General features: G+C 45.2%; 1 protein-coding gene across 16 annotated transcripts in view; it reads right to left on the bottom strand.

The window, feature by feature from the left end:
- Positions 1 to 24,089, bottom strand: part of OTUD7A (OTU deubiquitinase 7A) — a 249,575-nt gene that overhangs the window by 56,159 nt on the left and 169,327 nt on the right. For all 16 annotated transcript variants that reach the window (XM_056572520.1, XM_056572518.1, XM_056572525.1 and 13 more), the window contains 3 exons: positions 15,062 to 15,163; positions 13,909 to 14,036; positions 7,345 to 7,457 (listed from right to left, as the gene is read on the bottom strand). In XM_056572520.1, coding sequence (XP_056428495.1) covers positions 7,345 to 7,457; positions 13,909 to 14,036; positions 15,062 to 15,163 — 343 coding nt within the window. The remainder of the gene's footprint in view (positions 1 to 7,344; positions 7,458 to 13,908; positions 14,037 to 15,061; positions 15,164 to 24,089) is intronic.

Genomic DNA, 24,089 nt, shown 5'->3' with positions numbered 1-24,089 from the left:
CTCCATCCGTCCCCGGGGGTTACTTGCAACAGCGCCTCCTGGAGGCTCTGCGTAGGGGAGACAGGTCGATCCAGGTAGAGGGAAGGGGTGAGGTCGACCTGTCTTTCTGGATAGAGAGGCACGGTTTGGGGGCTTTCCGAGAGCAGAATGGGGAGGTGGTCTGGTCCCTCCCGACAACCGGGCAGGACAATAACCGCAGGAATGTGGTCCGTCTGATTTGGAGGGGTGAGGATGCGTGCCCACCTCGCGCTAAAGTGGTTGAGCTCCTCCTCCAGATGGAATTCAGGGCGAGTGACATCTTTGCCCTGATCCACCCCTACGGTACGTCCGAGTTTGACGTCAGTTTCGTTCGGCCAGAGGGTCTCGAACTCTTCTGGTCAAACTACGAGGTGGCGAAGAACGAGCCCGGCTGGCGGGATTTTGCCGTAAAGGCAATTTCCCGTCAGAACTCGGTCAAGAAGGTGACCGTTTTGACCCGTAACGAGTCACTTTCTTGTTACGACATCATGACCTGGCTCGGTCGGTATGGGGATGTGACGGACATGCCCAAGAAAAACATTGATGAGCACGGGATCTGGTCCGGGGCCTGGACGTTTTCCGTCAAACTCAGGCGTTCAGGGAGTACTGTTGCCCACATTCCGTCAGCCGCCTTCCTTGGACGTGACAGGATCCAGGTCTTCTACCAGGGGCAGCCTAAGGTCTGTCACAGGTGCGGTAGCCCCACCCATTTTAGCGCAGCTTGTACTGTACAGGTCTGTGCTTTGTGTGGTGGGGTGGGTCATCTGGCCGCATCCTGTAGGCAGATCCGCTGCCATCTGTGTGGTGTCCTCGGGCACCCTTTCAGCCGTTGTCCTAGCGCCTTCGCCCGTGCGGCGGCCGCTCCGGCTGGGGAGAGCTGTGAAGTTGCCTCGGCTGGAGAGGGTACGAGCAGGGATGGGGGCGCACCAGGGCTAGTGAGGAAGAAGGGCCCCGCCAAACTAAGGCGGGAGGAAAATCGGAGGAGGAGTAGGGAGCAGGAGAGTGCCCAAGTGACGGGGGTAGCTCCGGCCCCTGCTCCTGAAGCTGGCCCTGAAATGACTGAAGCCCTGGAGGAGGACGTGCTGGATGAGGAGGTCAGGAGACTGGGCGAAGAGGAAGGCAATATGGCCGACTCTTCCGATTCCTCCCACTATGAAAGTGTGGATGAGGAGAGTGTAGAGAAGGCCAAAAAGAAAGACAAGGGCAAAAGGAAAGGGAGAAAGAAGAGGTCCAAGCCCTCTCTCCCTCGTACTGCGGGCCGGGTCCAAAGCGGAAGCCTGACTGCCCCCCCTCTGGTTGACCTGTCAAACCGGTACCTCGTCCTTGATAACATCTCCTCCCCCTCCTTGGAGGGGGAAGGTGAGGGCGAGGTGCCTAGGGAGAGAGAGCCTCTGGGGGGAACTGGGCCCTGTCCTGTTGAGGCACCTTCCTCAGAGGGCAGGGCTAGACCGGGGTCGGACGGAGACGGGGACCATATGGACCAGAGTGAGTCCAAAAAAAGGGGTAAAAGCGGTCCTGCCCTTTCTTCTTCTTCTGGGGATGAGGGCACGAAGAAGAAGGGGAAGAAGAAATAAAGGTGAGGCCATCTAACTTAATCACCCATGATGGCGGCACTCACCCCATTGACGCTGGCATCCATTAACTGTGCCAGCATAAAGTCTGATACGGCTAGATTCGCAGCCTTTGATTTTCTCGGCCGTGTTGAAGCCGACATTTTGTATCTGCAAGAGACCAGGTTGTCAGATTCAGCCTCCCTGGTAAAAGCCAGAAGAGAGTGGAGGTGCGGTCCCTCCCACTGGTCTCTTGCGGCTGAGCCGTATAGTGGGGTGGCGGTCCTTTTTACCGCTCCGGTTGAATGCCGACGGGTTATTGAGTTAGAAATGGGGAGGTGCCTGATCTTAGATGTCCTCATGAAGGGGCAAGAGCTCCGGCTCATTAACATCTACGCCCCACAAACCAAGTGGGGCCGCAAAGATCTCTTTATGAGGATTAAGCCCTTCCTTTTTACTAGCCGGCAAGTGATTTTTGGAGGGGACTTCAATAATGTCACGAGGTCCCAAGATAGGAGAGGTTCCAATGGTCCGCTGGCTTACGATAGCGTGGCCCTCAATAATATAGTTAGGGAAGCTCGCCTAGAGGACGCCCACATCCGGAGCCCCTCAGGCCACGTGGGTTTCACCTATCATCGAGGTAGCTGCAGGTCTAGGATAGACAGGTTTTATTTAAAGGAGGAAGCCGTCTCTTCCGCAGTGTCCGTGGTTGAGGTGGAATTCTCCGATCACTGTATGATTTTGTTTTCCTTGAATGTTTCAGAGACCCCCCGGATGGGTAAAGGTTATTGGAAGCTGAATTCGTCCCTCCTGGAGGAAGCGGAGATAAGACAGTCCTTTGAGGACTTTCTTCAGAGTCAGGTACCTTTACTGGACTTTTGTAGTAGTAAGTCAGAGTGGTGGGAGATATTCAAGAAGCGGGTTGCGGGGTTCTTCCGCCAGCTCTCGAGCCTCAGGTCCCTGAATAGGTACCGCCTGTATCGGGGTCTGAGGAGGAAACTCGAGCTCCTTGTCTCGACTGGAGGTAGCCGGGAGGATATCTCCAGAGTGAAATCCTTGCTGATGGGGTGTCAGTACGATAGGCACGCATCTTTGGTTTTTGAGAGGGATTACGGGAGGTACCGCTCGCCCGACCCTTACAAGAACTGTAAGATGTCAGTGAGTAGTAAAGTGGTCTCAGGACTGATTGATAGTACGGGATCTCTGAATCGGTCCAGATCAGGGATCCTGGAGGTCGTCAGATCCTTCTACTCGCACCTCTTGGGAAGGAAGGATCTAAATCGAGACGGGATGTCGGCTTTCCTGGCTGAAACTATTCCTGAGCCAGGGGTAGACCCCTCTCTTGATGTTTTGGCAGAAGAAATCAGGGAAGAGGAAGTGAGACTGGCGATCGAGGGGCTCGCCCCCAAGAAGTCGCCAGGCCCGGATGGCTTAACATCCGAGTGGTACAGGACCTTTAAGGAGTCTTTAGCTCCCCTCTTGACTGAGGTATTCAATGAGTGTCTCTCCTCGGGCACTCTACCAAAGTCAATGAGGAGGTCAGCCCTGATTCTTCTGTCAAAGGGTAAAGATCCTAGCCGGATTGAGAATTGGAGGCCCATAGCTCTTCTCAATACGGACCGGAAGCTTCTGGCCAAGATACTGTTTAATCGGTTGGTGAAGTTTGCACCCCGGCTCCTTTCGGGGGCCCAGCACTGCTCTGTTCCGGGCCGAAGCACCTTAAGTGCTGTCCTCAGTGTCAGGGAGGCAGTGGAGCGGAGTAGTGCGGGTCTCTGGAAGGGGTACATGCTGTCCTTGGATCAGGCCAAAGCATTTGATCGGGTGAACCACGAATACCTCTGGTCCGTCCTCCTGAGATATGGCTTACCGAGTACTTTTGTGAATTGGCTTGTCACCTTATATGCAGGGGCAGAGAGTTTCCCGCTGGTGAACGGTTGGTCTGGCCGCTCTTTTGAGGTGGGGTCCGGAGTCCGTCAGGGTTGTCCTTTGAGCCCGCTGTTATACGTGTTCGCAATCGATCCCTTCGTCCGGAGGGTAGATTGTGGGCCGTTGGCGGGAGTCGGGATGACTCTGGCGGAGCCGGATGTCGCCCAGAGAGTGGTGGCGTACGCTGATGATGTCACTATTTTCGTCTCCTCACGGGAGGAGGTCGATGTGGTGATGTCAGAGGTGGACCGCTACTCGGAGGCATCCGGGTCCAAGATCAACCGGGATAAGTGTGAAAGTCTCTGGCTGGGAGGGGGAGATCCCACGTTTGATCTCCCTGACACCCTTCCAGGGCTCCAAGAGTCAGCAAAAATTCTGGGCATCACATTCGGCCAGGATGATTATCCCACCAAAAACTGGGATGGTAAGCTCCAGGATGCCACTCAGAGGGTGAACCAGTGGAAGGGTTGGTCTATGACCCTCAGGGAAAGGGTACACCTGATCAAATCGTACCTGCTCCCCTTGTTTATCTATCTGGGCAGTGTATGTATCTTACCAGAGGCTTACTACACTAGGGTCTACAGCCTGTTTTTCCAACTGTTATGGGGGAACAGGTTGAACCTAGTCAAGAGGGAGGTTACGTACCGCACGAGGAGACTAGGGGGTTTATCTATGGTAAACCCCGTGGTGTTCTTAACGAACACCTTCTTGAAAGCCAACATTGCAAACCTCTGGAAAGAGAGGGCTCCTCCGTGGGTACTCTCCTGCAAGGAGTGGTTTCGGCCTTTCTTCCAGGAATGGGAGACAGGAGGGCAAGTGAAGGACCTCCGTACACCACATGGATATCTTCCGGCTTACGCTACCCCGACTCTGAAGGCGATACGTCGGTGGGGTCTGGGAGTGTGGGAGATCAGGACCCAGTCAAGGCAGTTCCTTGACAAACGGGTTCTGTTGACCCACTTCCAGAAGCCTCTGGCGCTCAGGGACTGCCCAGGTCGGGATCTGAGGGAGGGGTTGTATCTTTTAAACATGAAAAGGATCCCCCAGAAGTTTTGGGACTTGGCCTGGCGCTGCTTTCAGGGGAAGCTATGTGTAAGGGACAACCTGAAGTACAGGAACTCTGATGACCGGGGATGTCCCCGAGAAGAGTGTGGGGACACGCTGGAAAGCATGGACCACTTCCTGCTTCATTGTCCCTTTAACATAGGGGTCTACAACAGGGTGGGCGCTTCCATCGGCTGGAGTCAACTTGCCGGCCTTGCCTATCCGGAGTGGGCTTATGGGGCATTCAGGAACCTGGGTGGCCGAGATCGGGGCACTTTATTTTTAGTCAGTTTAGTGGTTAGGTACTACACGTGGAACGCACGGTGCTTAGTGTCGACCCAACAGAAAATCCTCTCCGAGGTGGAGGTCTGTAGGAACATCACTGGTGACCTCGGGAAGATCAGGTCTTTGGAGTATGGCAGTCTTGGTACCAGTAGGGCTTCTCTCCTGTGGAGAGGTTTCTCATTTCATGTGCCCTAGGTACTAAACCTTTTGGGTAGAGTACCTTTTATTTTTGGTTAGGGGCAGTGTTATAGGGGTAGAGATAGGGTGAGGGTAGGGTCAGATTTATTGTAGGGATAGAATTAGGGAGAATTGTAGGGGGAGTTAGGGAAAGAGTATAAAATGATTTATGTATCAGGTCTGCCATCCTTCTCCCTGGTGGTGGGCTGATGCATGTGCACATTAGCTTTTTGTTTTGTTTTCAATTTACATGGTATGAAGGGCTTACAGGCAACCAAACTTGGGCCTAAAGGGGGTGGTGGTTCAGAATGTATAAGTTTGTATATAAGTTGGTTGGGAGGAGTGTTAGGTGGGGAGGGTGTATTTGTGGGTGGTGGTTTTGTGGTGTTTTGGGGTCCTGACATGGGTCAGTTAAGGACTGGACTTTGTGAACTGTATGGACGGTATGGACTCTGACCCATGTACAGGAGGGGTGGTGTGGGTGAGGGGACAGTTTTAGTGTAGGTGTTTTCCGTTGTTTTCTGTAGTATATTTTTGTGTATTTTCAGTAAGTTTTGTATTGTGTTTTGTATATATTGGGTTTTGTATTTATATTGTTTTATATTATATAGTGTATAGTGCAGTCGGGCCAGTAGTTAAGTAGTGTCATATGTGTTTATGTGTATGTATATGTGTGCGTTTATGTGTATATACATGTGTATGTATATATATATATGTATGTATGTGTATGCTTGCGTATATGCATGTATACATGTTTGTGTATAAAATTTTATATTTTATTTTTTCCTCCTTGGGGGGGCTGCTCCCCTCCGGTGTCTCTGTTCTCCTCGCTTCCGGCTTCGAGGTCTCGCTTTTCGGCGGTGTTGTCCTTTTCTTCGGTTGTGGCTTGCTCTTTTTGGGTCCGGCTCTCGCCGGTTTCTGGGCCGCGCGCGGGTCCTCTCTGGCCGTCCTCGGCTCCTTGCCGTGCTGGGCGTGCTTCGCGGGCCTTGCGGCCGTGCGGGGGCGGTGCGTGGGGCTGGGCTCTTTGGGCCCTCTCTCCGGTCGCGTCTCCGCGCTGCTTTTCCCTGCCCTTCTTTCACCGGTGGATCTCTGGCTGTGAGGCAGAGTGTTATTTATTAGCAAGTTGTGCTGAAATATTTTTTTTATTTTTCCCCTGGGTAAGGGTCATTTTTGAGTTACAGCCAAGTTGTGCTACCTTTATGTTCCTTTTCTTTTGTTTTATAGCCAAGTCGTGCTTATTTTATGTTTTATATATTTTTATAAGCCAAGTTGGGCTATTTTTATGTTCTTTTTGGAATGCGTGTTTGAGTGTGATATTTAGTTTTTTGGTATGTGAAAAAAGTAAAAGTGTATTTTAGTAAATTTGGGCTGGCCGGTTAGGCAGAATTTGTTTTTGCAATTTTATTTATGTTATGTTTGTTATAGCTGGTTAAGCTTGTTTTTGTTTAATATTTTGTATCTGATTTGTTTTGCATTTTTATAATAAAAAGAGTTGCTGCAGCCAGCGGTTCGTGGCAGTATGACATGTCAAGCTTGGGAAGACGTTTGTATCGGGGGACTTGAACAGGACACCGGAGGCACCGGAGGATGCTGGAGGTAAGTAGAGGTTTAATTTTTGATATCCCACACAATGGGCATAGTTTTCAACCCCCCATCCTCCCAATGAATAAGCCCTTTGAATAAAACAGTTGCAGTATGGAAATAAGTGACAATGGTTTTAAAACATCTTTGCTATCAATATATTATATCTATCTATCTATCTATATATATATATATAAAAAAGTACAGTCTGTAGTTGTGTTTGTACCAAGCGACCCAAAATGTGTTTTGCACCCCCCTATATTTCCTTGTTTACATGTCATTTTCTGCCTGATACTTACCCTAAAATGGACCTGTCAGTTTAAAAAAGTTTTGACAGGTTGTAGAGACATGTCAAATGTTTTGATCTGGCAATCCGACCAGTTGTTAGAGCTAGTAAGGAGTAAAGCGTAGCTGACCAAGACAATCCCATAGATTTACATTGTACGTTTGTCTCCCTTTTCCCAGCTAGTTCTAGCTATCAGTTGCAGTTTAAACACTCCAGAACCAGAGGGATCAACATTTTTACATGTCTTTACAACAGATCAAAAATTTAAACTGATTCTAAAATAAACAACTGCATATAACTAACAAAATAACAACTAAAGAAAATATAGGAATGATAATTGTCAAGAAAACACATAAGCAATAAGGGAAGTGCATTAGATGATATTCTGTATTTTTACATTATGAATTTACTTCCAAGGAAACACTTCACACCCATCCAAAGGTAATCTAAGGAGGTTTTTAGATAGAAAAAACTTACCCACCACCAGAGCCTCCATTCTTGCTGAAGTGTGTTCGAGGCTCACTGGAGGCTAACTTCAACAACTCATTCCACTCCCTCTCCCACTCATCTTCTGTGTAAACCAGCCCAGACTGAAAAGAAAAAATCAAAGTGATGGCACAGTACCAACCGAGGCCACGTTCTCCAGGATGATAACAGCTTTATAGGGTACAGTCACACGTACCATGTTTGTAGTGGATTTCATGGAGATTTGATACTGTGTAAATCAATGTCACTTAATGCGTGAACACGTGTGAATGTACCCTTATTGTCACAACAGTTTTTATTCTTCTTTTTATTTATTACCACTGGCTGTTACATTTATGTGCCAATAAACTAACACACACTTCTTTACAAAGATAAACCGCCGCTGGGGACCCCCGCAATCTTGTTTTCACCGCCCACCTGTTTGAGCTGCACGCCGTGGTGCCAGCTCACAAACAGCCGGGTGGTGACCACAGGGCCGGAGTATCGTGACGTCACGACTCCGCCCCCGTGTGACTTCAGCCCCCGCTATGCAAGTCTATGGGAGGGGGCGTCCCGCCCCCTCCCATAGACTTACATAGCGGGGGGGGGGGGGGGGGTGACGTCACACTGGGGCGGAGTCGTGACATCACGATACTCCAGCCCCGTGGTCGCCACCCGGCTGTTTGTGAGCTGGCACCGCAGCGTGTAGCTCAAAAAGGTGGGTGGCGAATACAAGAATGCGGGGGTCCGTAGCAGCGGGACCCCAGAGGTGAGACATCTTATCCCTTAATCTTTGGATAGGGGATAAGATGTCTCAGGGCCGGAGTACCCCTTTAATGTGCCTCAGTTCGTGGGTGCAACTAACAGGGTAACAGGCAGAACAGCTTCTATGGGGCCCCACAACTAAGAAGGACAATCTCTACAAAGATAAGGTAGAATTAGTGGATGATGAAAGGGGCATGTGAAATGTAATCTGTATTCTGCAGCATCATAGTTTTTATTACCTCTTTACTGTGACATCATGTGAATATTATATCTGCATGTGACATCATTATATGTTCTTTCCTGTGATGTCACAGTGTAAATAGTGAAAAATGAAAGGGGCATGTGAAATGTAATCTGTATTCTGCAGCATCATAGTTTTTATTACCTCTTTACTGTGACATCATGTGAATATTATATCTGCATGTGACATCATTATATGTTCTTTCCTGTGATGTCACAGTGTAAATAGTGAAAATTTTTTCCCTGTGCACTCACCTGCAGCCTTCATTAGCATAATAAAGGGGCAGGGCTGACAGGCGATAGTCTAGGAGACTGGGAAACTTGCCAGCAAGCTCCCCGTCTCCAATACCCACGAGAGCATTGGGGAGGTCGTGCATATTGATGAGTCGGGCAGAGCGCCCGCCCAGCAGGAGACAATGTGGGGTGCCTGGAGCCCCGGTCCTAGCTCCACCCATGCCCCAAGGACCTAATTTACATAAAAAGAAAAAGAGCGATAACGGGGCAACGGCTGGGCCATTCAGGACATTGTAAGTATCATTTTGATCAGTATCACATGCACTACAAGCCTGTATGACAGGTTAGTGCAGGTGATACTGATGACAGATTTCCTTTAATCCTTCCAATACTTATCAGCTGCTATATGCTCCAAAGGAAGTTGTGTAATTTTTTCCAGTCTGACCAAAGTTCTCTTTGCTTTCATCTCTGTTTGTGTCAGGAACTGTCCAGAGCAGGAGAAATCCCCATATTAAACCTCTCCTGCTTCGGACAGTTCCTGACACTTACCACAGTGCTCTCTGCTGCCACCTGTCTGACTGGTAAGAACTATACAACTTCCTCTGAAGCATACAGCAGCTGATAAATAGATGTAATTTACTAAACTGTCTACCTTTGTGGTACCAGTTGATTTGAAAACCATTTTTTCCCCCCGGAGAACCCCTTTACAATTTTTAAATAGACATAATTTACTAATCTGTATAACTTTCTGACATCGGTTGATTTGAAAAAAAAAATGTTTTCTCTGGAGTACCCTTTAATTAAATTTTTAAAGAGTACCTGTCAACAAACTAAACTTTTAATATATTGTTCCTTATGTTATTATAAGACACTTTGCTATTTACTTGCTGTTAAAATTCTCAACCTTTATATGTTTGTAATGTGATTGAATAAATGGCTACTACGTGGCTCTGTTCTGTTCCCTGCTGCAAGTCAAATATTTAGTTTGGTCTCCTTTCAGTCTGGCATGCAACCAAACTCAGGAAGTCCATGTGGGGCATGGCAAGGCACAGCTCTCGCAGGCTTCAGTGACATCACGCCTGCTGGTGAACGCCCACTTTCTCCTGTCAGGAGCTCACATAATGTGAGCAAGGGTAAAGGTATGATACACAGCTTTTTAAAGCTCAGAAAAAAATGTTAAGGACAGAAGGGGTGTTAGATGTAGTTAGGGAATATAATCTGAGTTAGTTTAGAAAATATGGTTTGATGACAGGTACTCTTTAAATATACACTTAAAAGTAATTTTAAAAACTTAGGGGGCCTGATCACATACCTTTTTATAGCATGTCGGTCGCTACACCACTCTCCCCTGAAGCCTGAGTTATAGGCCCTCTGGCTATTAAGGCAATCCATCAGAGGGGCGGGAACATGATTATAATATGGGCTTTGTTTGACTGTGCTCAGTGTGGTTACTGTAATGGGGCGATGGCCTTGCTATATAAAGATATATGACCAGCCCCTCCCCTAAGCTATCTAAAGGATATCCTAATCCTTTTTATGAGTGACCAGGGAAACTCGCCAGTATGCTCCCCCTCTCCAATGCCCGCTGGGGCACATTAGGGAATTAGAAAAACGCAACACCTAGAGAACATATTTCAGTTAGTAGCCCCTCATTTTACAGATCTTCACCTGCACTATAAGCCAGTATACTGAGTTTAGTGCGGGTGAACTAGCTGTCAGATTCTCTTTAAACTATGATCAGGGACGGTTTTAGGGGGGGACAACCTGGGCAATTGCTCAGGGCCCCCATGTCCAAAAGGGCCCCCTGATCTCTAGAGGAACATTACCGCATTTTGCCACGATTTGCGCAGACTACAGTAATGAGAGTGGCCCTATGGGAGCCCGGGCTTCAGAGAGCCCACAGAGTAGAACAGACACTCACACTGAATGGTAAAGGAGCTTCCTGATGATGTCATCGCAGGTCCTTTACCATACAGTGTACAAAGAGGAGGAGGAGGTAATAGGGAAATGCATGGGGGAGGGGGCTGTGAGGAAGGTGGGGAGACCAGTACATGTGATGAGAGGTATATAAACTGTATATAGGGGGTAGAGTTAGCAATATATCGGGGTATAGGTAGCAGTATATGGGGCGCATAGGAAGCAGTGTATATGTGATAGGAGGTCATAGGGAGCAGTACATATGTGATAGGAGGTCATAGGGAGCAGTATATATGTGATAGGGGGTCATAGGGAGCAGTATATATGTAATAGGGGGTCATAGGGAGCAGTATATATGTGATAGGGGGTCATAGGGAGCAGTATATATGTGATAGGGGGTCATAGGGAGCAGTATATATGTAATAGGGGGTCATAGGGAGCAGTATATATGTGATAGGGGGTCATAGGGAGCAGTATATATGTGATAGGGGGTCATAGGGAGCAGTATATATGTGATAGAAGGTCATAGGGAGCAGTATATATGTGATAGGGGGTCATAGGGAGCAGTATATATGTAATAGGGGGGTCATAGGGAGCAGTATATATGTGAAATACAGAACAAACAGAACAGTATATGTGAGATAGGAGACATACAGAGCAGGTTATGTGAGATAGGGGTCATACAGAAAAGTATATATGAGAGAGGGCCATGGGGAGCAATGTGTGAATGGGGGAGGGTCTTTTGGTCCAGTCTGGGGTCTGTACACCAAAGGTCATCACCAATACACAGAATATCTGATCGGTGAGACCTGACCCCAGGGACCACCACCGATCATGAGAAGAGACGTCCCTTGTCCCCCAAATGAATGGAGCAGCAGCACATGATCACCTGCAGCTCCATTTCTTCTCTATGGGACTTATAAACATTGCTGATCGCTGCACTCACATGTATGGAGACCCCATAGAGAACGAATGGAGTGACATGGGATCATGTGCTGTTGTTCCAATCACCCAGGGGTTCCAGTGGTCGGATCCTACCGATTAGATTTTTACACTGTCCGCTAGTTATGCTGTAGACATGGTAATGGGGCAGCAGCAAGCACAGCATTAGCAAAGCAGGATGGGGGAGTGTTACTATAGAGTTTTGGGTAGACTGCAGAAGGGGCCACAGATGTCTTGGTATAGTCTTCAGTCATCAGGAGATATCATCATATTTGCCTGGGCTGGATGGAAAAGAGAACATATACAATCAGAGAAGACGCCCCCTGTGGTCACTGGATTTAATAGTCCTGTATGCTGTGACCGCTTCTGATCAGGTGAGAGCTGCTCTAACATGGCCACAATACAGAAGTGTTTTAGGGTCTGATTAATTTAATGGCTAAAGCGCAAATGTAGCATAAAAATAAGTCAATAACCATCAGCACAGCCTACGAGCTGATCACTGGTATACTGCGGCCTACGAGCTGATCACTGGTATACTGCGGCCTACGAGCTGATCACTGGTATGCTGCGGCCTACGAGCTGATCACTGGTATACTGCGGCCTACGAGCTGATCACTGGTATACTGCAGCATACGAGCTGATCACTGGTATACTGCAGCCTACGAGCTGATCACTGGTATACTGCAGCCTACGAGCCTGTCACTGGTATACTGCTGCCTACGAGCTGATCACTGGTATACTGCAGCCTATGAGCTGATCATTGGTATACTGCAGCTTACGAGCTGATCACTGGTATACTGCAGCCTACGAGCTGATCACTGGTATAATGCAGCCTACGAGCTGATCACTGGTATACTGCAGCCTACGAGCTGATCACTGGTATACTGCAGCCTACGAGCCTGTCACTGGTATACTGCTGCCTACGAGCTGATCACTGGTATACTGCAGCCTACGAGCTGATCACTGGTATGCTGCAGCCTACAACTTGATCACTGGTATACTGCAGCCTACGAGCTGATCACTGGTATACTGCAGCCTACGAGCTGATCACTAGTATACTGCAGCCTATGAGCTGATCATTGGTATACTGCAGCCTACAAGCTGATCACTGCTATACTGCAGCCTACGAGCTGATCACTGGTATGCTGCGGCCTACGAGCTGATCACTGGTATACTGCAGCCTACGAGATGATCACTAGTATACTGCCGCCTATGAGCTGATCACTGGTATACTGCAGCCCACAAGCTGATCACTAGTATACTGCAGCCTACTAGCTGATCACTGGTATACTGCAGCCTACGAACTGATCACTGGTATACTGCAGCCTGCTAGCTGATCACTGGTATACTGCGGCCTACGAGCTGATCACTGGTATACTGCAGCCTACGAGCTGATTACTGGTATACTGCAGCCATCTCTCTGTTTCGGGACTTTGTGTCTTCTATGCTGTAAAAATTACTTTTACCCACAGTTGCCAAAAGTCAGAGAGGAGTGGCCAGGGATATACAATGCCCCAGGGCTGCCAAGCCTCTCTTCTCTGGCGTCACAGCACTGCCCCAGTCTGACTGGCACGCAGGTCTGTTTCTTTCTCAGTCAGTGATTGGTGCCGGGGCGGGCTGTGATGTCGGAAAAGACATGGCAACTCCACCACTGATCCTCTGCACAGGTTTTCATAAATCTCCCCCTATATAGCTTAGATTTGGACCTTATATTGCATTTGTGTTATGGCCTTCAGTGGAGATTCACCACAATTCAACATGGTGATCTTTAGTCATGTGACCCATGGGCCCCATTTTTATTTTTGCCCAGGGCCACACTTAGTCTAAAACTAGCCCTGACTATGATGGTTTTGAGCTGACTGGCCACTATTAAGAATTCGCTCCATGATTTCTTTTTTTTATGTAAAGGACATTTTAAACAAAAGTAAAAATAGAAAAATAAAATAATAATAATTAGGAACTGATATTTTTAAAAGTTACAATTTCTCATATAGGTTGTGTAACTAACCTAACATTATAAATGTAATGAGGTTGACAGAAATTAAAAAAATTCCGCTGCTTTATTTCCAAAAATGGCGCCACACCCAACATAGGTTGTAGCTGGTACTGCAGCTCTGTCCTGTTCAGTGGAAGATAAAAAGTGCTCTTCAACTGAACATGAGCATCACAAATTCCAATGTTAATCTCAAACCTTTAAACATTTCAGTAAGATACTTTATACTTAGTGGCATCATTCCCCACTCATGCTATTACCGTCAATAATGCACATGATAACTGGCTTATAGTTTCCTAGTGAAATACAATGATAATACTCCTGAGGCACTCTACAGGGTGACCCTATGAAGACTTTAGAGTATACAGGAAAGATAAAATATAGTAAATGCTAAAGAATTCACTAGAGTCCAATTACAATGTCACAATAGACAGGTGCCTTTGTGTAGCAATGAAGTGGTTATAAGAAGAACCAGAAATCAATACCTCCTTATTCTGCTGTGTCTGCTGCCACCTCCATCGTCTCTTTAGTGCTTCCCTCTCTGCTCCACTTCTCATCATGGTATAAAGAGCTTTCCTTAGAACAAGATCTCGGTCATGAAATCCCCACATTCCTATTGTACAAGAAATACAATAAATCCAAATACACCCTGGTAGAACTGAACATAACCCAAGCTATTCATTTTTTTTTAGATTCCTTGCAAGAATAGTTCATACATTTACAGATGAGGACAAAGATGCAAAGACTACACTTAAATACGTGGCAGTCTACTTCTGCAATAATACACCTTTGTAAAGTTAAAGGCTATGGACATTTTTAATTCATGCTTTGCACTTACTGTGGTACAAAAAACTCTTTTTCCATAGGTAATAAAACATTTTTAGTGTGTGAACTACAGTGTCTGTAATCAGTGAAGTCCTTCATAGAAGTTATTATCCGACAGGCTCTCAATCAGATTTTCTTTGGTCTCCTCAACAAAACTAATAAGCTGATTTATAAGTCAAAGTTGACCTTTTACATGACCATAAATCAGCCGTTGGCTAAAGAGAGAACAGAAAGGCTCATGAAGTGCCCAACAGAGAAAAGCTTCTCTGATGGACTTCACTATCAAAAAACAATTTTATTATTATTATTTTTTTATAAAGACCAGTGAACTTATTTTTTTAATTTTTATTGAGTTTTATGAAAGGTTACAACAAAGGGAGGCTCATAATTGACTCAGGCAATACAATAACTAAGGAAAAGAGCAAATATTGGAGAACTACATGTACAAGAGAAAGCAAAAATAATCATGCACGACTGTATAGACAGAAGGATAAGCACAGTACATTGGGATAATACAGGAGTAATATGTAAACCATATTTGCAGAGGATCACATTTATGACTTGAAGTGTGAATCATATTTAAGATCAGGTAGTAAGTAATATGTTGAGTTGAACAGATCTTGGTATAAAGGATGTGTGGGATTAAAGGTGGTGGAAGAGTTAACTCTTTGGTAGTAGGTGGCCCAGGGAGACCATTTTTTTTATATCAATCTGTATTGTGAGATTTAATAACAACAAAGTCAATTTAGTACAGTAAATAAGTGAATAAACGCAAGGAATTCTGGTGAACAGAAGGAGAAGTCTGGATCTTACCCAAAGAGGCAGCATGTAGAAGGCAGTTCCCATCACCAGTTGTAGCTAATGGCAGGAGACGTTTACAACTTGAGCAGGTTGTAGACCACCAGTTCAGCCTCCCTAAGGGAATATTATAGAGCTAATAAGACTTCCATATCATAAAGGTGACACTGTGTGAATTCATTAAATAACTACTGTATATAGCCTGTGTGTGTGTACCTTTTAAGTGTAATACATATAAAAGCCTATTAACACTAAAAAGCACCCTGTATAAATACAGAAAATGATCAACAGACATTGCCAGTCACTTGCACAGTTTTTACTGTGCACCAATGTGATACCAACGTTAAGCTACCAGTAGCCGCTGCTTCACTTACTAAACAGTAAACCAGGGATAAGCCAAACCCAGGGAATCTGTGCACTGGCTCAAGGGTATGTTTACATGTAGCGGATACATTGCAGATTTTATGCTGTAGATTTTGTTAGAGATTTTAAGCTGTTTATGTTTTTACATAGCATAGGCACTGCAGATTTTATGTTACACATGTTATGCCATGTAGATAAATGTGCATAACATTTGAACACAGCAGAGGATCTTCTGCATAAATTCAAAGCATATACACTATGGCCCAGATTTATCAAAGAATGTCTATGGTAGAGCTATTGTCCCACGTTTATTTGGGTGGTGGGTTTGACTAGCGTGCATCTTATTTATCAAGAAGGTGCAGCAGTATGATGAATTTTGCGCAGCTCTGCTGTGGTGGGAAAAGCTCTACCACATACACTTTTTCTAGACGCTTGTGAGGGAGGGAAGTAGACACTTTCCCGGGTCCTGAATTTGGCAGGTTAGGTGTTTTTACTTTCACAGAGCTGCTGGGACATTTTTACTTGCATTTTAGACGCTACAATCAAATTTGATTGCGGTGTCTAAGGGGTTAAAGACGGGCATCACCGTTATCGGTGATGTCTGGCATTAGAGATGGGTCCTGTTGGCAGATAGCCGCCAGGACCACCCAGCTATGACCCGCGCTCAGCTCCTGAGCACGTGTCATAGAAGAGGAGTGGGACGCTGTCACCCACAAGAGGTTAAAGGTTGAATTGTGGAAGGTAGAAGTGATTCTCCCTCCTACTGGTAGATGGTGTAGTTTTGCGCCTAAAAAAGTACCTTTGCGCACAAAATAGCGACTTTTGACAAAAGTCGCAAATTATAAATATGTGACCACTGCATGGTCAAAAAGAAAAAGTTCTACGGGTAGGCAAAAAGAGTGAAACTGTCTATATCAAAAGGAGCATAAAAGTCTCTAAATATGCTGCTTGCGTCTGAACTGCGCCAAAACATAGACAAAAAAAATGCTCTAAAAGCAATGATAAATCTCCCCCTATATGTGAGTTGGAGGAGAGCATAAGTGCAGATAGGTTGTCGCTGTTTGCTTACACATGATACAAATGCAAAGCCTATGGAGGGACAGAAAACAGGCAAAAAGTGCTTCACACTTGCTGAGAAACACCCCACCAGGCCTGCTTTATCCAATAAGGAGAAAACTCAGTGAGGTGTATTCATAGTCAAATAACAAGAGTAAAAAGATATGTATGAGTAAAAATACCAATGAGATTCAACTGGTAACACTGATGGCAATTTAGGGCATGCTACTTTTATATGAGAAATTTACTAAATGTGCATATTAAATCAGTCCTAGTATATATGGGGGAGATACATTCTGAGTCCTGGCGCACTTTGAAGTGAGAGCAAAAGCTGCGATCTCTTCATAGGGTGCGTGTCCCGGCTGCCATCAGCATTACCGCCGGTAATGGTGGACATCAACAATTACACTGATGCCTGCTATTTAACCTTCAGATGCATTCATCAACACTGATCATAGAAGTAGATTGCAGAGTACATTGAATCAGCATTGAACAGTATTAGCAATCAAAAAATTGCAAAAAATAGTCCCTGAGGGGACTTAAAAAATGTATAAAAGAAAAAAACTAAAAACTTTTTTATAAAAGTAAATTAGCCCAGAAAAAATTAAAATCTCCTTTTCTCATGTGGAAATGTCTGACAATATATGTAAATAAAATAACAAAGTCCACATATGCTATAATTCTTATTATGCTTATTACTGTATACTCTTTTACAATACTATGTCATGATCATTTGCTTGGTTTGTTTTCTTGATTTACTGACTTTTCCCCATATTTCACCTTTTATTTTTTGTTTTCCTGTACCCCATAATTTGAAAATTGGGCATGCTGGGAGCTGTAGTTTTGCAATATCTGGAGGTCCGCAGGTTGAAGACCACTGACAGGCGTGATAAGGGACAGGGATTGACAGGCGGTGATAATGAAGGGGGATGATGACGAGGGTGATGATGACGGGGGTGATGATGACGGGGGTGATGATGACGGGGGTGATGATGACGGGGGTGATGATGACGAGGGTGATGATGACGAGGGTGATGATGACGAGGGTGATGATGACGAGGGTGATGATGACGAGGGTGATGATGACGAGGGTGATGATGACGAGGGTGATGATAACAGGGTGATGATGAGGGGGGTGTTAATAACGGGGGTCTGGATGACAGGGGGAATGATGACATGGGGGGGATGATGTCTTTCCCACCCTAGGCTTATAGTCAAGTCAATAACTTTTCCTAGGTTTTTGGGGTGAAATTAGGGGCCTCGGCTTATATTCGGGTCGGTTTATACTCAAGTATATACGGTATCCCAAAGAAATTATATTGATAAAAACTACAAATCCTGGAGCAAAAAATAAGCTCTCATACAGCAATGTATATAACAATTTTAAGAAAGTTAATGGAGGGCAGAATAGGGCAAAAGTTTCCTGTGCCTCAAGGTCAAAATGAGCTGTGTTCTTAACGGGTTAAAGAAGCAATCTGATTGGTTGCTATGGGCGACTGCACCACTTTTCCTCTGCACAGGTTTTGATAAATCTCCCCACATATTCCAATGATCTCAACATTAATTTATGTTCATGAGGAGTTCATGTGGTCTGTACATGTGCACAACAGCCTTAGAGTAAATTGTTCCCCTTTTAACAACATGTCATTTTAGGGTCAAAATTGTGTACAAAATCATTTCTACCACATTTTATGAGGGAATCAGTGTTCCCACCACTAGAATGAGTACTAAATCCCTGGCATAGACAGCATGAAATGATGACATTGTGGCTGCCTGCAGGGGCCACTAGAGGCAGCTTAGGAGCTTACTGCATTCTGTCTTGTGAAGAGCTGGAAGTAGAACAGCGTGCAGTAAGCTCCGCAGCGACCATAGTGGAGGCGACAGGCAGACAGAAAATATCCTTAACTCTTTCTGTGGAGGGTTTTGAGTTTAGGTATGAGGAGAAAAATGATATATAAAGGCATACATCTGCACAGAATGTTTTACCCATAAATACCATGATGATATTTACATTTACTTTAAGAAAAATGTGTCTGATCATTGCATTTTTTGGGCTCTATTTATCTAGATTTATAGTGAAACTGTATAGAGTGTATCAGACACTTTGTAGTCTTTAGTGGGTCATTCTTCTTGCAGAACTGTATGACCAAATCTGAAGGTTATTTCTAGTTCATTAATTCTCAGCTGAGCCAATAATAGATAGAGGTCATTTCATATATAAATTCCAGCATATTCTCCTCTCTCTGCTCTATATGTAGTCAGCGGCCCTGATATTTGCAGTGGTACTACAGTACCACACAGGGTAAGGCCATTAAAGGGTTATTTCTATCTTGTGTAGTGTTAACTTACCATTAGGATATGACATCACTTTATAATCAGCAGTGGGTCAGACCTCTGGGGGCCCCACCAATCCTATGAATGAAGCAGCCATAGCACTGATTCAATGCTGTGGCCCCTTCATTGTGCTTCCCTACAAAGTGTCCCTCTTTGCAACCCACTGTGCATGTGAATGGCAGAACAACAACATTTAAGTGAACAGAGAAAGCTGGAGTTCCCTTCACGGGCTGGTATCCAAGTGTGATGGCATACAGCATATCCTAGCAATATGCCATCATTTTATTAGATGAGAATATGTTGCCTGAAACTTGTCTGATAATGTATGTCATCAACATATATATGTATGTATGTCTTTCTACCTAAACCATGTGGAAACGGAAAAGCAACAATGATGCTCTTGCCCTCATAACCCATCCTCTTACTCATATCCCATCCTTATACTCATATCCCGACCTTGTATCCCATCCTCATACTCATATCCCATCCTTATACTCATATCCCGACCTTGTATCCCATCCTCATACTCATATCCCATCCTTATATCCCGACCTCATACTCCATCCTCATACTCATATCCCATCCTTATATCCTGACCTCACATCCCATCCACATACTCATATCCCATACTTATATCCCAACATCACATCCCATACTTATATCCCAACATCATATCCCATCCTCATACTCATATCCCATCCTTATATGCTGACATTATATCCCATCCTCATACTCATATCCCATCTTTATATGCCGAACTCATATCCTATCCTCATACTCCTATCCCATCCTTATAGCCCAACATCATATGCCATACTCATATCCCATCCTTATATCCCGACATCATATCCCGTCCTCATACTCATATTCCATCCTTGAATCCCGACATCATATCCCATCCTCATACTCATATCCCATCCTTATATCCCGACATCATGTCCCATCCTCATACTCATATCCCATCCTTATATCCCGACATCATATCCCATCCTCATAATCCAATCCCATCCTTATATCCGGACATCATATCCCATCCTCATACTCATATTCCATCCTTGAATCCCGACATCATATCACATCCTCATACTCATATCCCATCCTTATACTCATATCCCATCCTTAAATCTGGACCTCATATCACATCCTCATACTCATATCCCATCCTTATATCCCAACCTCGTATCCCATCCTCATACTCATATCCCATCCTTATATCCCAACCTCATATCCCATCCTCATACTCATATCCCATCCTTATACTCATATCCCAACCTCGTATCCCATCCTCATACTCATATCTCATCCTTATACTCATATCCCGACCTCATATCCCATCCTCATACACATATCCCATCCTTATATCCCGACCTCGTATCCCATCCTCATACTCATCCTTATATCCCGACCTCATATCCCATCCTTATAGCCCAACCTCATATCCCATCCTCATACTCATATCCCATCCTTATACTCATATCCCGACCTTGTATCCCATTATCATACTCATATCCCATCCTTATATCCCGACCTCATGCCCCATCCTCATACTCATATCCCATCCTTATATCCCGACCTCACATCCCATCCACATACTAATATCCCATCCTTATATCCCTACATCATATCCCATCCTCATACTCATATCCCATTCTTATATCCCAACCTCATATCCCATCCTCAGGTGAAGAGATTGTAGGCTGAAAATAGTAAGGGGTGTGGATTGGGGGGGGGGGGGAGGAGGCATGGTTTGTGGAAGGGGGTGTGGCTTGTAAGCGTCCCAACACATACACCTGGAGATGCGAAGCTTGTGGAGTAAAGTGGGGCTGAGCTGTCATGAAGAAATTGTGATTGAAAGATCTGTGATGTGGGTGTGTGTGTATATATATATATATATATATATATATATATATATATGTTTAAATATGTCAACTAAGTGTACGGTGGCATATCATACAATGGGTGGGAAGGGGGGGTCACCATGTGAAGCAGAAGCTACATGGCATTTCCATTATTGTAAACATAACCTTGACCCATCTGTAAAAAGAAGTGCTACCAACAGAAACCATTTGTACTGCTCGAAGGTTGCTTCCAGCTCTAAGGGTGGCCACAAACAAGTAAAGGTCTCAATGACACCAATGGGCACTGCACGTGAAAGAACAAAGACCAGCATCATGGCTGGAAAACCCAAATTTTCTCTTTTCTATAATAAATTACGCCAATCAATTCATTTATTTAAATACTTTTCTGCATTTAGCTCTTCTACATGCCAGCTAATTGGATTTTTCCACTAAATGAACCATAAACTATGTATTTTTACAGGCAAATAATAAATAAATATAGTGTTGCATCTTCTGTCTTAAACCATGAGAGCTCTCTAATGCCGTTATTCCCATCCAAAAAGCATGCAGTTGTGAAGCACATTAGACACGTGAGAATCCCCGCTTCCACAGAACACTGCTCCAGCTTTAATGACAAACTGATGCAGTATTTTAGTAGCTGAATAACTCCTATTATACGGCGGCAGGACTTTCTTAATCAGGTCTGGGGGAAATAAACTAATCTAAGTTACAGCTAATACAACAGGCATTATTCTAGAAGGCAGCAAATTTATAAGAAAATATTTTCTTACAAATACTACACAATATATAGCGTGCAAAAATGGGGATTAAAACTAAGCCTGTACTCCCAATGCTCAAACTGAAGGTGCCATAAGGTCAGTATGGCTGATACTGCTTTTAGGGACCCATTTGGAGTTTAAAGATAGGTGATTTTGCTGCATAATTTCCTAGCCACTGAAGTCAATGGGTAGCAAAATGAGCAGCTGATTTTCCTGCCCATTGACTTCAATGAGTAGGAAAATACGTAGCAGCAAACACGCAGCAAAATATGTCACATGTGACCCTACCCTAAAGTGTAAAAAGAGGGGCCTAGCACCACCTGCCAATTCATGTTGTCGGGCAGTGGGGTTACTTAAAGGGGTATTCTGGTTTTATACATCTTATGATCGCATATGATCGCAGGGGTCCTGTCGCTGGGACGCCCCTTCCATTCATGTCTATGGGAGGAGGCATGGCGGCCGTCCCGCCCCCCCCCCCATAGACCTGAATGAAGGAGGCGTGGCGTGACATCACAAGGGTGCGAGGTCGTGATGCCACGTCTCGGTCCCGTAGGCAGCGCCTGGCACAGAATGCCGGGGGCTGCACTGAGATTGCGAGAGTCCCAGCCGCGGGACAACTGCAATCATACATCTTATCCCCGGTCAGTGAAAGTATTTTCTACAGCAATGGGTCAGATCAAAGAATTTTAGCGCAGTGCCATGGAGAAGGTGATAGTTGTAGTACAGAGAACAATGTTACAGGTATGTGGATGTAAGTCCAGCTCTCTTCCTCTAGTGTGACTGGCGTGGGCAGCGCCAAACAGGTACAGAAAGAAGATAGAATGTCCAGCGCAGGATTGGTCCAACGAATCGACTTTATTGATTAAAACCCAGGAAACATGGATACAGCAAACACAGGTGACGCGTTTCGGCTCAAGGGATGAGCCTTAGTCTAGACTAAGGCTCATCCCTTGAGCCGAAACGCGTCACCTGTGCTTGCTGTATCCATGTTTCCTGGGTTTTAATCAATAAAGTTGATTCGTTGGACTGATCCTGCGCTGGACATTCTATCTTCTTAGAGAACAATGTTAGTCACTGCGTGTGACTTTCCATCTATTGTTTGTAGTTTTTTCAGCAGGATAAAATAAAAAATGAGACAGAGGTAAAATAAAGAAATGGTACTAACTGCATTGATTCCAATGGAGTTCAGATCTCCGCTGATCTCCACCTCTTGGTCCCGGTCTTAACACACAAGAAATGCCCGCTCTAACAATCAACCTGGCAGTATCTGCAGTTTGTGTGTGTCAAGACAGGGATAAGGAAGTAGAGCAGTGTTTGCAAACCAGGGACCTCCAGCTATGGCTAAACTACAACTCCCAGCATGCTAAGAGTTATAGTTTTGCAACAGCTAAAGGCACCCTGGTTGGGAAACACTGAAGTGGAGATTAGAGTGGACCTGGGCACCATCAGAGGTATTTTCTATATGTCTTTTTCGCTATTCTTGTTACTCACTAAGTTACTCTAGTTACTCACTAAGGGGGAGATTTATCCAAACCTGTGCAGAGGAAAAGTGGTACATTTGTCCAAAGCAACCAATCAGATTGCTTCACGTTTTGTACATAGCTAAATCCCTTATGCAAAGAGCTGTGAAGAAACAGTAATAGAAAATATGTCATCCTATAATCTCCTTAAAACAGATTGTACATCACATCAACAACAAGATGCTTTGGAGATTAGATGGTATCATAGAAAATAATAGAATTTTAAAATATATTTATTGATCTGAAAATGTGTCCATAACAAAAGAAAAGAAGAGAAAAAAAAATAGTCTCTCACAGGAGAATTAAGGGATAAGAGTAAAAATCTGATCTAATATCCAATTGTGTATTACCAAAACTAAATCAGAGCTATTCTATAGGATACAGAATTAACACTGTCATTGTCCATTTACAGTCTTTAAAATACGGTCCTTAAATGCAAAATGGTCTCATGGTTACATGAAAAAGATATACAATATTTATTTTCACCATATTCAAGTTACCGTATATTTCGCCATATAAGACGCTCCGGCATATAAAACGCACTCAATTTTAAAGGATGAAAATCTAGAAAAAAAGATTCTGAACCAAATACAATGTAAAGTTTAGGACAGTGATCTTCAACCTGCGGACCTCCAGATGTTGCAAAACTACAACTCCCAGCATGCCCGGACAGCCAACGGCTGTCCGGGTATGCTGGGAGTTGTAGTTTTGCAACATCTGGAGGTCCGCAGGTTGAAGACCACTGGTATAGGAGGTAATACTCACCTGTCCCCGCCGCTCCGGACCCATCACCGCTCTTCACCGCTGACCTGGATGTCGCCCTCCATCGCTGTTGCCGCGTCCCCGCGGTGTCCCCGTCGCTCCGGAACGTCTCTGCTGCCCGGTATCCTCCCTCTTTGTCGCCGCCATCACGTCGCTACGCACGCCGCTCCTATTGGATGACGGGACAGCGTGCGTGAAGATGTGATGACGACGAAGCAGAGCACCGGCCATGCAGAGGATCCCGGCACGGAGCAGACACCGAGGAGGCAGGTAAGGTCCCTCCCGGTGTCCTGTAAGCTGTTCGGGATGCAGCGATTTCACCGCGGCGGTCCCGAACGGCCCGACTGAGCAGCCGGGTTAGTGCCACTTTCGCTTCAGACGCGGCGGTCAG

Source organism: Hyla sarda, chromosome 4, assembly GCF_029499605.1.
Source record: "Hyla sarda isolate aHylSar1 chromosome 4, aHylSar1.hap1, whole genome shotgun sequence".
Classification (NCBI taxonomy): Eukaryota; Metazoa; Chordata; class Amphibia; order Anura; family Hylidae; genus Hyla; species Hyla sarda.
The sequence above is the reverse complement of the archived record's forward strand: the minus strand, read 5'-3'. Positions and strand labels throughout refer to the sequence as shown.